Source organism: Leguminivora glycinivorella, chromosome 17 (genome assembly GCF_023078275.1).
Source record: "Leguminivora glycinivorella isolate SPB_JAAS2020 chromosome 17, LegGlyc_1.1, whole genome shotgun sequence".
NCBI lineage: Eukaryota > Metazoa > Arthropoda > Insecta > Lepidoptera > Tortricidae > Leguminivora > Leguminivora glycinivorella.
In genome coordinates, this window is record NC_062987.1 from 18,048,693 (window position 1) to 18,061,262 (window position 12,570).

Sequence of the window (12,570 nt, forward strand, 5' to 3'; positions counted from 1 at the left end):
GGTTACTTTATATGTCTACCTGACTTGGTAAATATAAATTGGATTTAAAAATAACTTCTGCCCATGTTTTTCTTATAATTATACGATGCTTTATTTCGTGCAAGGTATAAATTAACTACAGTCAAGTTCTCTATGTGTATACAGAGAAATGATCCCTTGCCAAAAGAAAATCACAACACACGAAATATAATGCGTTTGTACGGCACAGTCCATGGAATGTTCCCACAGAGTTTCCGTGCCCAATGAGGACGAATGATGGCATCAGATTAGCTTCATGTCATCATAATATTGCATTAAATGATTACCAAATTTCAGTTGAATGGAAAATGGATGTGAGACTTTGTACATAAGCTTGTAAATCTAGTTTACATATGAGGAGTGTCTTTTCAAAAGGGCTTATTTCCATTTTTTCTTTTTTTTAACTATGAATGCAGTTTTTTTTAGTATAGAAAATTACGTGTTGTTTTGAGATTAAAGCTCAAAAATCTCGCCTTGATCTTTAAAAAAAAAAGAGTAACATCAAAGTTTAGAACACATTTTGAAAAATGTGTAATGATTATTTATGTGGATAAACCAATGTATGTAGTACAACAACATTGATATCAACTAACTTAATACAAAATCAAAAAATAAAATAAAACTATTCTAAAATAATAACATTTACGCTGCAAGGCCACAACAAAAGGGCTTAATTCCCAAAAGTTCGCATCAAAAGTGCTTAATTCTCAAAAATATATGGTAATTAAATATTTATTTAGGTACACATGTTACGTTTGATGTAATCATAGCATTAACGTCAACTTACAATATTACAATTTTGCAAATTAAATATTAATTTCAAAATCAATACCGTGGAATTATGTTTTTCTCGATTTCCCAAAAAAAGTTCAAAGTGGAAATAAGCCCTTTTGAAAAGACACTCCTCATATTTTCTACAATTTTGTGTCTCAATTTACAGCAAATCATTGTGAAAAGATGGTTTCCAATTAAAAATATATTAAATATCTTACCTGCATAGTTATATCGTTAGGCAGTAAAGCCTGTAACGCGTATAGACAACATTCCAATAATCTTGAGCAGGCGACCACTGGCAGAGAAATGCGGTACATCGAACCGTTGTCGAATACTAGAGTTGCTCGGGCCCCACACGCGTTTGTTATACCTTTCAGACCTGCAAAAAACCAATAATAGTTGTACTGATAATAGTAAGGTGACTATTGATTGTTAAGTAATACAGCTCCGAGAATTTCTTAAATAAATATTATACAGGACATTCTTACACAGATTGACTGAGTCCCACAGTAAGCTCAAGAAGGCTTGTGTAGTGGGTACTCAGACAACGATATATATAATATACTAATACTTATATACATAGAAAACATCCATGACTCGGGAACAAATATCTGTGCTCATCACACAAATAAATGCCCCTACCGGGATTCGAACCCGGGACCGCGGCGTAGCAGGCAGGGTCACTACTGACTGCGCCAGACCGGTCGTAAATGCGATATATATTGATAGAAATTTGATTAATGTAGGGAACAAATTTAATTATTAAATTTTTTATTTTTATTTGTTTTTTTATTGTAATCCTGCAAAAGGATTCATATAGGAGGTGCAAGCACAAATTGCTCACCCTCAGAGTTGGTCAAAGACGCCTAGCCTTCAGAGATAACATACACTAGAGAAATTTCGACGGGTACCTCGGCGGTCGAGGTGGTGTAGCGGTTTATAACGTCAGCCGCGTTAGCTGGAGACCCGGGTTCGATTCCCGGCTTCGCCACCAGTGGGCTTGATTGCTTTTTCTTTAGTGTATGTTATCTATTTCAGTTTAGAAATTTGATTATTACTAAGTCTATAAAATTATGAAATTCAGCATTACACAAGTGTGAAATATATTACTCTCGCATGAATGTATTGAACGTCGGTTTTAAAATATTCAAAAGTCAATCAAATCAACATTAGTCCCCCGGTCCCGGGTTCGAATCCCGGTAAGGGCATTTATTTGTGTGATGAGCACAGATATTTGTTCCTGAGTCATGGATGTTTTCTATGTATGTAAGTATTTATATATTATATATATCGTTGTCTGAGTACCCACAACACAAGCCTTCTTGAGCTTACCGTGGGCCTCAGTCAATCTGTGTAAGAATGTCCAATAATATTTATTTATTTATTTTATTTATTTATTAGTCTCCTTCTCAACCTTCGACGCGGACACATGGGTGCGGGCGACAACGAATGCAGCGCTGATGGTCTTTGCCCACTAAACCGTACCATACCATGACAGCACAGTCCCCTCTAGCACAACTTGCCTTGTCGCGCGCGAGTCCATACTTGAAGTCGCGCTTGATGTATGGACTCGCGCGCGACAAGGGCCCCGTTTCTCGAAAGGTATATACAAGCCTTGTATTACAAGTGCGCGAACTGTCAAATCGTATGGGTTGTCATGGAAACACACTTGTAATACAAGGCTTGTACCTTTCGAGAAACGGGCCACTGGTCTTGCCTTGTCGCGTCAAAAAAATGCTTCGAGAAAAGGATGGTACGGCCGTGCCTCTCTTTGCTCGACTTGGCGGTGCACTGCCGTGCCAGATATTCTTTATATGAAAACGCATGTCGCGTGCCATGCACGGCCCGGCAACTATTGTCGGTAAGGATATTTAGGTAAGCGTTATCCCTATCCCTATCGCCCTCGACACGTTCAGTGGACAAAGTAGACCGTATCGCGTAAAATTCAGTGCCGGATACGCTCCTAGCACGGTCATGGTAATGGTACGGTGTAGTGGGCAAAGACCTTTAGTCGTCGAAGGTCTCGTTACAGTGCGAGGGAAGCAAGCTTCTTCGCCTAGTGTACTAAAGATGATGCTTACCTAAAGTCTCTTTCTCCACTCTAGATGCAGACACATGGGGTACGGGCGACAACAAATGTAATGCCGAGTCGTTGAAGCTTTCCTTACAATATGAGACTAGCAAGCTACTTTGCCTACTGTACTCATTTATAAGTCATCCTTATAACAATTTACCTAAACGCAGACACATGGCGTACGGGCGACAAAAAATGTAACGCAGAGTTGTCAAAGGTTTCGTTACAGCGTGAAGGTAGCAAGCTGTTTCGCCTAGTGTACTCAAAATAACGCTTACTAAAGTCTCTTTCTCCACTCTAGACGCAGACACATGAGGTACGGGCGACAAAAAATGTAACGCAGAGTTGTCAAAGGTTTCGTTACAGCGCGAAGATAGCAAGCTGTTTCGCCTAGTGTACTCAAAATAACGCTTACCTAAAGTCTCTTTCTCCACTCTAGACGCGGATACATGAGGTACGGGGGACAACAAACGTAACGCCGAGTCGTGAAAGCTTTCCTTACAATATGAGACTTAGGCTTGTATAGTACATGTACTAATAGTACAAAAGACACGATTCCCTGCACTGTACTAGACCGAACTACTCCCAAATGATTCTGCTCTCTAGTACATTTAGTACACTCACACACGCGCAACAGAATGGGAGCGAAGAGCCGAGGAGTGACAATGACAGCAAAGCGATCCGTGTGATCCGACCGCAACCGAACTAGAACCGACTGACTCGGACCGAGAGCGCGCGAAAACGGCCGATCAGCTCTCGGCTACGCCATTTGCACAATTTGTCTCTCGCTCTATTGGTGTATTACTAAATGTCCTAAAAGAACGAACTAGTACACTTCGGAGATCGTACTAGTTGGGAGCGATCTTTTCAGTGAACGAGCAAGCACAACTCTAATGAGACTAGCAAGCTACTTCGCCTACTGTACTCATTTATAAGTCATCCTTATAACAACTTACCTAGTCTCTTTCTCCACTCTAGACGCGGAGACATGAGGTACGGGCGACGACAAATGTAATGCAGAGTTGTCAAAGGTTTCGTTACAGTGCGAAGATAGCAAGCTGCTTCGCCCAGTGTACTCAAAATAACGCTTACCTAAAGTCTCTTTCTCCACTCTAAACGCAGACAAATGAGGTACGGGCGACAACAAATGTAGCGCCGAGTCGTCAAAGGTCTCGTTACAGCGCGACGGTAGCAAGCTGCTGCGCCTAGGGAACGGCGATTGGAATGCCGAGCGTTTTGTGTATGGTGAGTCTATTAAGCGGGCTAGGACGCCACCTACGTGAACCTGGAAGAAGTAAAATGGTTGAATACCTATTCTATTCTATCTATTTTTTTTTTTTTTTATTAAAGAACAAACAGTCATACAATATACATATGTAAACTTAGCTATATTGCGAAAGCGGTATTAATTATAGACCTATAGTTCTCCAATTTACAAAAAGCGAGTTACAATAAGCGATGGGTATTTTATTACCTACTATATGATAGGCAGTGCCGTTAAATACATTAAAAAGTCTATTCTATCTATTTAGCCTTTTCTTCTGAACATGGTCTAGTGTTTATGATTGTTTGTTTAGATGAAGTCGCGTAGTTCAGTGTGCCTGTTAGCATAGGCCTCCTCCAGCTCTTTCCAGTATTTCCTCTGCCTGGCCAGTCTAGTCCAGAAAGGTCCTACAGTGGTTACAATTTCGTCCTCCCATCGTTTGAGTGGTGGGCGTTGAGCTCTTGAACCATCTCTGGGGTGCCACATGAGGACTTTTTGGCTCTATTTTTCGGTCTTACATCTTACAGTACTGTAAGATGAATACCTACATACATACATACATATAAAATATTGATGACCGGTCTGGCTCCGTCGGTAGTGACCCTGCCTGCTGAGCCGCGGTCCTGGGTTCGAATCCCGATAATGGCATTTATTTGTGTGATGAGCACAGACACTTGTTCCTGAGTCATGGATGTTTTCTATGTATATAAGTATGTATTTATCTATTTAAGTATATATATCGTCGCTTAGCACCCATAGTACAAGCTTTGCTTAGTTTGGGGCTAAGTTGATCTGTGTAAGGTGTACCCAATATTTATTTATTTATTTATATAATCACGCCTGTAGCCCATAAAGGGGTCGGCAGAGAACATGAACTATTAACTTTCAGTGGCACTCTTGGCAAAAAGGGGTTGAAAGAAATCCAAATTGTGACATTGTAGTGACAGGTTGCCAGCCTCTCGCCTACGCCACAATCTAACCCATATCCCACAGTCGACTTCTACGACATCTACGGGAAGAAAGGGGGTGGTGAAATTTTAAACCTGTCACCACACTGGGGGGTTGAATACCTAACTATCTATAAGCATTTTTTTATATTAACTTTAGGAAGTCAGTTACGGTCCATTATCACCTCAAAAACCCAATAACCAGTGTCCTAAATTCCTAATGTAGGCAAAAAAATGTTTATCAACTCTTAAATTGTAAATTCAAATAGAAGGAAAATTTTAATACTTTGACATATTGTCCCGGATCTGTAAGTTCACATTTTTGACACATTTGTTTTGAAGTATGTTGCGATGTGGCTAAGACGTATTGTTTGCCAAATCTAACGATTAATTTCGAATTGGTTGAATCGATATACGATTTCTATCAACTTACTGAAATGTCATTTGAATCGAAATCTCTGCTGCTGATAAGTAAATCCTGCGTGATAAATTAATATCGTAAAATACTCACTAACGAAGATCCGCAAAAATGTAACATGTGTAAGATTATCTTTAAAATAAGCGAAATATTGTTTTTAAGTACTTGATTTTTTTAAATATTATTACAGGATTTTATTTAAAATTTCATTAGGTTGCGCGAGTTTACGTATTGTGGACGCTGTCATGTGTCAAAAAGAGGTTCTTACAGCTCTGGGACAATAGTGGAAGTTAATACTTATAAAAGAGAGTTGGCACATTTTTACTTTCTTTATGTACGTTTTATTAACCACGACTACCTACCACGAGTGTATTAAACGGCCAATATCTCAAAACTCAGTTTGAAAGTTAGAACATCTTAGCACTTACCTTCCCAACAACATGATTCCCACTCTGCAAAATAATGTTCCCTGATTCATCAATCAACGCTATCATGTTCAAATGTTCCAGCACCACAGCATCTTTCGCCAACACTGTTGATATCGTACCCACTATCAAATTGGTCTTACACAACTGCCCTTGTGAATGACTCTTCTGAAGCCTCAGTATCTGTAACTTACTCACACCCGCTACCTTCACCATGAAACATAAATACTCGTGCCTGACTAAATCTGTATGTAGAAACGTTTTCATATCGGTTGAGTTTTCTATGGGATCTCTACGGATAGTTTGGCTGTCGGTCCAAATGTGATCGAGGCAGATATCCGGATACAAAGGCAGAGTCGGTGGTGTTTGAACATTGTTGCTCGCCATCATGGATGTAGACGATGCTTGACCGATCGAATGATGCGGTGACAAGCCTTGCTGATGAAAAACACTTGCTAACGGACTGTCAAGCCTTGATCGGGACGGAGTGCCAAGTCGTTTTGAATGGAACGGACTGCCTGTCAACGGATTAGTTGTGTTCCGGCCTATATTACTATGCATCGGGCTTCCAAAATCAACCGATTGGCTGAAAACAGTTGTAGTTGAATTCAAATTCGGGCACATTGACAAACACTCATCTCGAGTTGTTTTCCGAATTTTCCATAATGAATGAGTTGCTAGTTTACAATCGTATAGTAAGATTATACTTGGCTCTGTGCTAACGAAGATTATCTGTAAATCGCCATCGTTATAATACTGTAGGCCATGAGATGGTGACTTCATTAAAATAGGGCACACTTCATCTAAAGGATGGCTCAGTGAGAAGCACGTAGGTAAAGGCACATCTTGGTCGTAACCTGAAATAGACTCTTGTCTTAGCTTAGCGCTCATATTCCCAAACGTCTTCGATTTCGAAAACGTACTGTTATAAGACTCGTTAAGCTTTGAGAATGAAGTCGGGAGCATAGAATTCTGCATTAATTGCGTCGCTTCTTTCTCGAAAAGCACTCCATACTTCATCGGCCATACTTTTTTGACTTGAAAGGGAATACTGGTCATATATTCCCTGCCATCCATAGCATATACTCTGAGGCATTTGTTGTCTATGAGTAAAATCGAAGGCATGACAGTTGTCGTGAGATGTGCTGTAGAATCTTCTATCTTGATATTTTTTTTGACATCTCCGATCTGTGAGTTCAGAGCGTCTAGGAGCATGGTATTGTTTATGGCGATGTGGAAGTCGGCGAAGGTGGCATGCTGGATTGGGTTGTCTATGGTGTAGCAGGCGATGGTTTCTCGGTGCTCTGCGGAGGATAGCTTGGTAGCTGGTGTGGAAATTAGACCTGAAAATATTTATTGCATAATTAATACTGATCAAACATTGAATAGGGGGAAAACCAGCCTGAGTGTGAACTCAAGGTCGTAAGTTTGAGTGTTGTCCAAAGCAGTCATTTTTCTGTTTTCAATTAAACACTCAAGGCCAAGAACCTGATAGTCAGGTTGCATTTGTATACGATTTTCAATCATATTTTTAAAGTAAAACGGGACTTAATCGCGTAAGACTTACATTTATATTTGGCCCGACGTTTCGTTCACAGGCAGACAAATTTGTTATATTTAGACGTATTTAGGTAGATTTAGACGTCTGCTGCGTGACGATGATGTGTCTGTCAAATTTGGTTGATGCAACTGGCCCTTAGATGGAAACATAATTTACCTTTAGACCATACTGCCGTGCATCCCTTAATATACAACTCTTCTTCGTAACAACAATCAGTCTTCGGATTGAACTTCTTCTTCCTCGGAGCGCCCTGACCATTATCCAGCTTAAACCGTCTCGATATATTACTTGAGCTGTTTGCACTGCTCGCTCTAGATGGTCCTGATGGAGGTTCCGTATCCATTCGCTTCACTCCGGACATTTCTGATTTGATAGATATGGTGAAATCATGTTTGAGACGGCTTGTTGGTTGGAAAGAGTCGGACATATCTTCTTTGGTGTCTTTAGGGCTTGGTGGGTCTTCTTCGAAATCTGAAAGTGATATTGTTATGATTTGACTGTGGGATATGGGATATTGTGGCGTAGGCGAGAGGCTGGCAACCTGTCATTCACTGCAATGTCACAATTTCGTTTTCTTTCAACCCCTTATTTGACAAGAGTGGCACTGAAACTTTCATGTGCTCTGCCTACCCCTTTGTGGGATACAGGCGTGATTGTATGTTATTTTACTTTGTAACTATCCATACTAGCACACCAATATTTCAAGTCAAGGGTATTTTCTATGCATATAAGTATGTACATACATACATACATATACATATAATCACGCCTGTATCCCATAAAGGGGTAGGCAGAGCACATAAACTACTAAGTTTCAGTGCCACTCTTGGCAAAAAGGGGTTGAAAGAAATCCAAATTGTCACATTGTAGTGACAGGTTCCCAGCCTCTCGCCTACGCCACAACTAAACCCATATCCCACAGTCGACTTCTAGGACACCCACAAGAAGAAAGGGGGTGGTGATATTCCCATCACCAAACGGGGCCATAAGTATGTGTTTATTTTATTTAAGTATTTATGTAAATCAACAGCCAATTTCCATAGTACCTTTGCTTCATTTGGTAGCAATGGCATTAAAAGTTGTGGCAAAGACTGTTAAATTTAATTTTGAGACATGGTGTTGGTCTATGATACAGTAAGTTTCTATTTTTTATTTGGTAGTAATAATATGTTAACTACATATAGTAAGTTTTTTTTTATAGGCTTTCACTCTCGGTCTATTTTCTGAGGTGGATTTTGCCAATGATGACGTTTCTCAACATACAAAGCATGTAAAGAATGTTTGGTGAACTGAGAATTTTGATTTTGGGAAGGATTGGGGTCCTGAAATGAACATGAAAAAATTGTTATTTATAGACAAAACAACACTTAACTATGAAGGGCATTGGAAGAGGATAGATTCGAAAGTTATAGACATGAAAGGAAGATAGGATTTTGACTAAAGGTAAAAGATAATGGTAGATAGACTAGATAGACAGATGCTTTCTTTGAAATTTTAGTAGATAACTCAGAACAGGATAATCAAACATGCTAGACATTTACTCACCATCCTTAGCATTATAGTAGACCTCTCGAACACACCACCACTCCTGTTCCTCTTTAGTCTCAAGCAGGCTCTCATCCTTGATTGCAAAGTTGGTCAACTTATACAGCAGCGAGTTCTCAGACGTCGAGGAGTTGGCCTTCCCGTAGATTTGCTCAGGATGCTTTGCTAGCACGGTACGACCATGCGGCACAAACTCCTACACAAATATTTTTTTTATAGGCAAGTTCACATAGACTGAAGCCACCTTGCAAAGATGACACATAATTATAAGGCCATATTTCATGTGGCGAGGACCTTCCTAAAGTACAGAGCGTTTTGCGAGGCAAAATACGCTCGTTGTTTGTGAGCCATAATTGTGAACATTTGATATGAATTCTACTTTCATAATTTACAAAACAAAAAATGGAAGGAATGATTTTGTAAAAATATGTTGTTATAACAGTTATGTAGCGTAAATTATATGTAAAATTAGAAATAAAAGTAAAGATAGGAATGTTTTGTTTTGTAAAACTAAATATAACTTACCAACGGTTCAGATGCCGCGATCATTGTATTGTCATCCAGATTTGAAGCGATTACTGAAACTGCACGGGGTCGTAAGCATAAACCACACTTTTTATGAATAACAACACGGATAAATAAGAATTAATTTTATCACCGAAATCCGTAACAAACCAACGAACTCGGTTTTGACAAATTTCATTCGACGTTTATGAGACGTATTTTGCTGGTGTGTTAAAACGACGACAGATGGTCGCGGTACGGAGCGATCGTGTGTTAGCTACTTAACATTCTTGGCTACGACTAGTGTTGTGCTCATATCGATATTTTACCGGTTTAATATAATGAACATAATTTTGTGATTTTCGCATGGCAAACATACAGGATGGCGTGTATCATGATATACAGGTGTTTATTTTTGTTTAGTCGCCTGCATTTATTATATATTTAACGGGGTGAATTGAGGTCATACTTAGAAACTTTTGATATATGACCAACTCTTAAATCGCGAAATAATAAAAATTGTTGTTCTTCATATTTTTTTCTATTGATGAATCTTAACCGATTATGCAGAGGAGCAAGGCGGATAATTAAACAACCATATAATATGAATAAACTTTATTTCTACAATAAAAGGATATAATAATTATCGAACCACATTCTCCAGTAACAAAACATTCAACAATATATACTTTGGAACCAAATACACTTTGGGTGCCGACTTTATTATGCCCTATGGCCTAACTAATAAAAAGTATAGATCAGTGTTTCTCAAACATCAGTGTTTCTCAAACATTTAACACCACAAAAAAATTACTTTAAGACGCGCGGCGTCGGGACGCCGCGAGCGTAATTTTAAAATGCCTTTATTTTAGAAACTCTATTAGACCCCGTTTAGCTATTAGGTCATGTTTGATATCGTTTTCGAGTAAATCAATAACGTAGAATTCATTTTTGGTACTAAAATTATAATTTAATAGTAAGTAAAAAAAAAAAAAAAAAAAATTTAAAATTTTCATCCATGATTTACAAATTCAAGTCATCATAAATGACAAACTGTTTGCTTTTTCTATAAATAAAAAATATGTCATGAAAGCCTATTTAATATAGATTATAAAAAATATAACTTTTATCCACCTTCACAAACGTTAAGTTCCACAAAAAAATCACTTTAAGACGCGCGGCGTCGGGACGCCGCGAGCGTAATTTTAAAATACCTCTATTTTAAAAACTCTATTAGACCCGGTTTAGCTATTAGGTCATGTTTGATATAGTTTTCGAGTAAATTAATAACAAAGAATTTATTTTTGGTACTACAGTTATAATTTAATGGTAAATAAATAAAAAAAAAATATTCATCTATGATTTGCAAATTCAAGTCAACAAAAATGTCAACTGTTTGCTTTTTTTTTAAATAAAAAATATGATGTAAAAGCCTATGCGTATGTCACCAAACACCCAGACAAGTTTGGTGGAAACTTCCTTCACGAACTGCTTGGTGTCTGATGACCATGGTCCAAATGTTTCAAATGCAATTGCCGCAAATATGTAGTTGTTTTTTAAAAATGCATATTTGCGCGTTTAAACTGGGCGTTTTGCAGCAGCAGTCCCTGGTTTCTGGGCCGAACGTTAGACGTTGGACGGAGCCAAGGTATCCACACAGGTCACGCCCCATGCCAAGGGTCGTCCCAGAAACCAAGGCAAAAGCGAGCAACCAGCAGGCCGCTTTCCGTCTGCTGCTGACAAGCCGACAGGTTCGAGGGTTGTCGGTATGTTCGCTGTGCGGAGAGCCTTGCGGATTAAATCGTTAAGTGCAGCGTGTCACAAAATTCGGCCAGCACTAGACTGGCAGTGGAGTCCGTGGTGTCCTAATGCGTCGGCAGCAAGGGTGTGGTTGGCATGTCTTTAGCCCCAGTCTTAGACAAATGGCAGTATATGATGAAGTAAGGCAGCCTCGGAAGGAGGTATGTTCTCCAAGTGTCGATCTTTTCTAGTAAAGAGGTTCTTCCGGCACTCATTCACTGCTGCGTAAGGACCCTTGATCAGAAACAATATGTGCATTGTCATTTTATTTAAACAGATTCTGCAACTATCAAATTACAACATTTTGGTGGATCACCTTCACTATTACACACTTACCTATCATACAAAATAATTACAAACTTTAGTAGAATCTGATTAGCCTATCTATGATATTGCTCCATCTCGTAATAGTTTGAAGCCTTGGGTGGCCAGGTTTCTCCCTTGTTGATCGTTTCAAGCTGCGTTTATCGTACCTATCCCATACTATGTCTAATCTAGAAACGTTTTCTTTTGGCTTTGAAGCTTAGCCAGGCCTCCCAAGGTGTCAAACTATTACAAGATGGAGCAATATCAGAGGCAAATCAGATTCTACTAAAGTTTGTAATAATTTTGTATGATACGTAACGTAAGTGGGTAATACTGAAGGTTACGTGATCCACCAAAAAGTTGTAATTTGATAGTTGTAGACTCTAATAAAATGATAATGCACATATTGTTTCAGACCAAGTCGTTGCGTAACGGTGAATGAGTGGTCGAAGTACCTACCTCTTTAGGTACCAGAAAAGATCGACAATTGGAGAACATACCTCCTTCAGAGGCTGCCTTGCATCAGCATATACTGCGCACAGTGTACGAGGGGCCCATTTCTCGAAGCTACAAGTTACAATTTTCAACTGGTTGTCAATGTCTAATATGACAAGTTGCAAAGAGACTTCCGCTTGTAACTTGTAACTTTCAGTTTTGAGAAATGGGACTCAGGGCGTTCTTGTTTGGAGTCAGGCATTGGTGCCACACCAAAATTTGCCAAGTCCGTCTTCTTGGGGATGGAAGGAAGAAGGGGATGGAAGGAAGAAGGAGACGAATGGGTAGTGTGGTATTCGTCTCCTTCTTCCTTCCATCCCAGTCAGGCAACACTGAAGTGGCCAGTGTATGCTTAGAAGTTACAAGATGTAAATGTAAATCAGGTTGCAAACACCGATGCAACTGCATAAAGAGGGTAGAGCCTTCTTTATGCAGTTCC

General features: G+C 39.3%; 1 protein-coding gene across 1 annotated transcript in view; it reads right to left on the reverse strand.

Annotated features, from left to right (window-relative positions):
• LOC125235120 (anaphase-promoting complex subunit 1) overlaps positions 1-9,712 on the reverse strand; it is a 52,815-nt gene extending 43,103 nt beyond the window's left edge. Inside the window, 6 exon segments of the mRNA XM_048141556.1 lie at positions 1,011-1,171; positions 3,959-4,151; positions 5,924-7,263; positions 7,638-7,952; positions 9,027-9,222; positions 9,552-9,712. Coding sequence (XP_047997513.1) covers positions 1,011-1,171; positions 3,959-4,151; positions 5,924-7,263; positions 7,638-7,952; positions 9,027-9,222; positions 9,552-9,575 — 2,229 coding nt within the window. The 5' untranslated portion in view covers positions 9,576-9,712.
• Between the last annotated feature and the right edge of the window lie 2,858 nt (positions 9,713-12,570).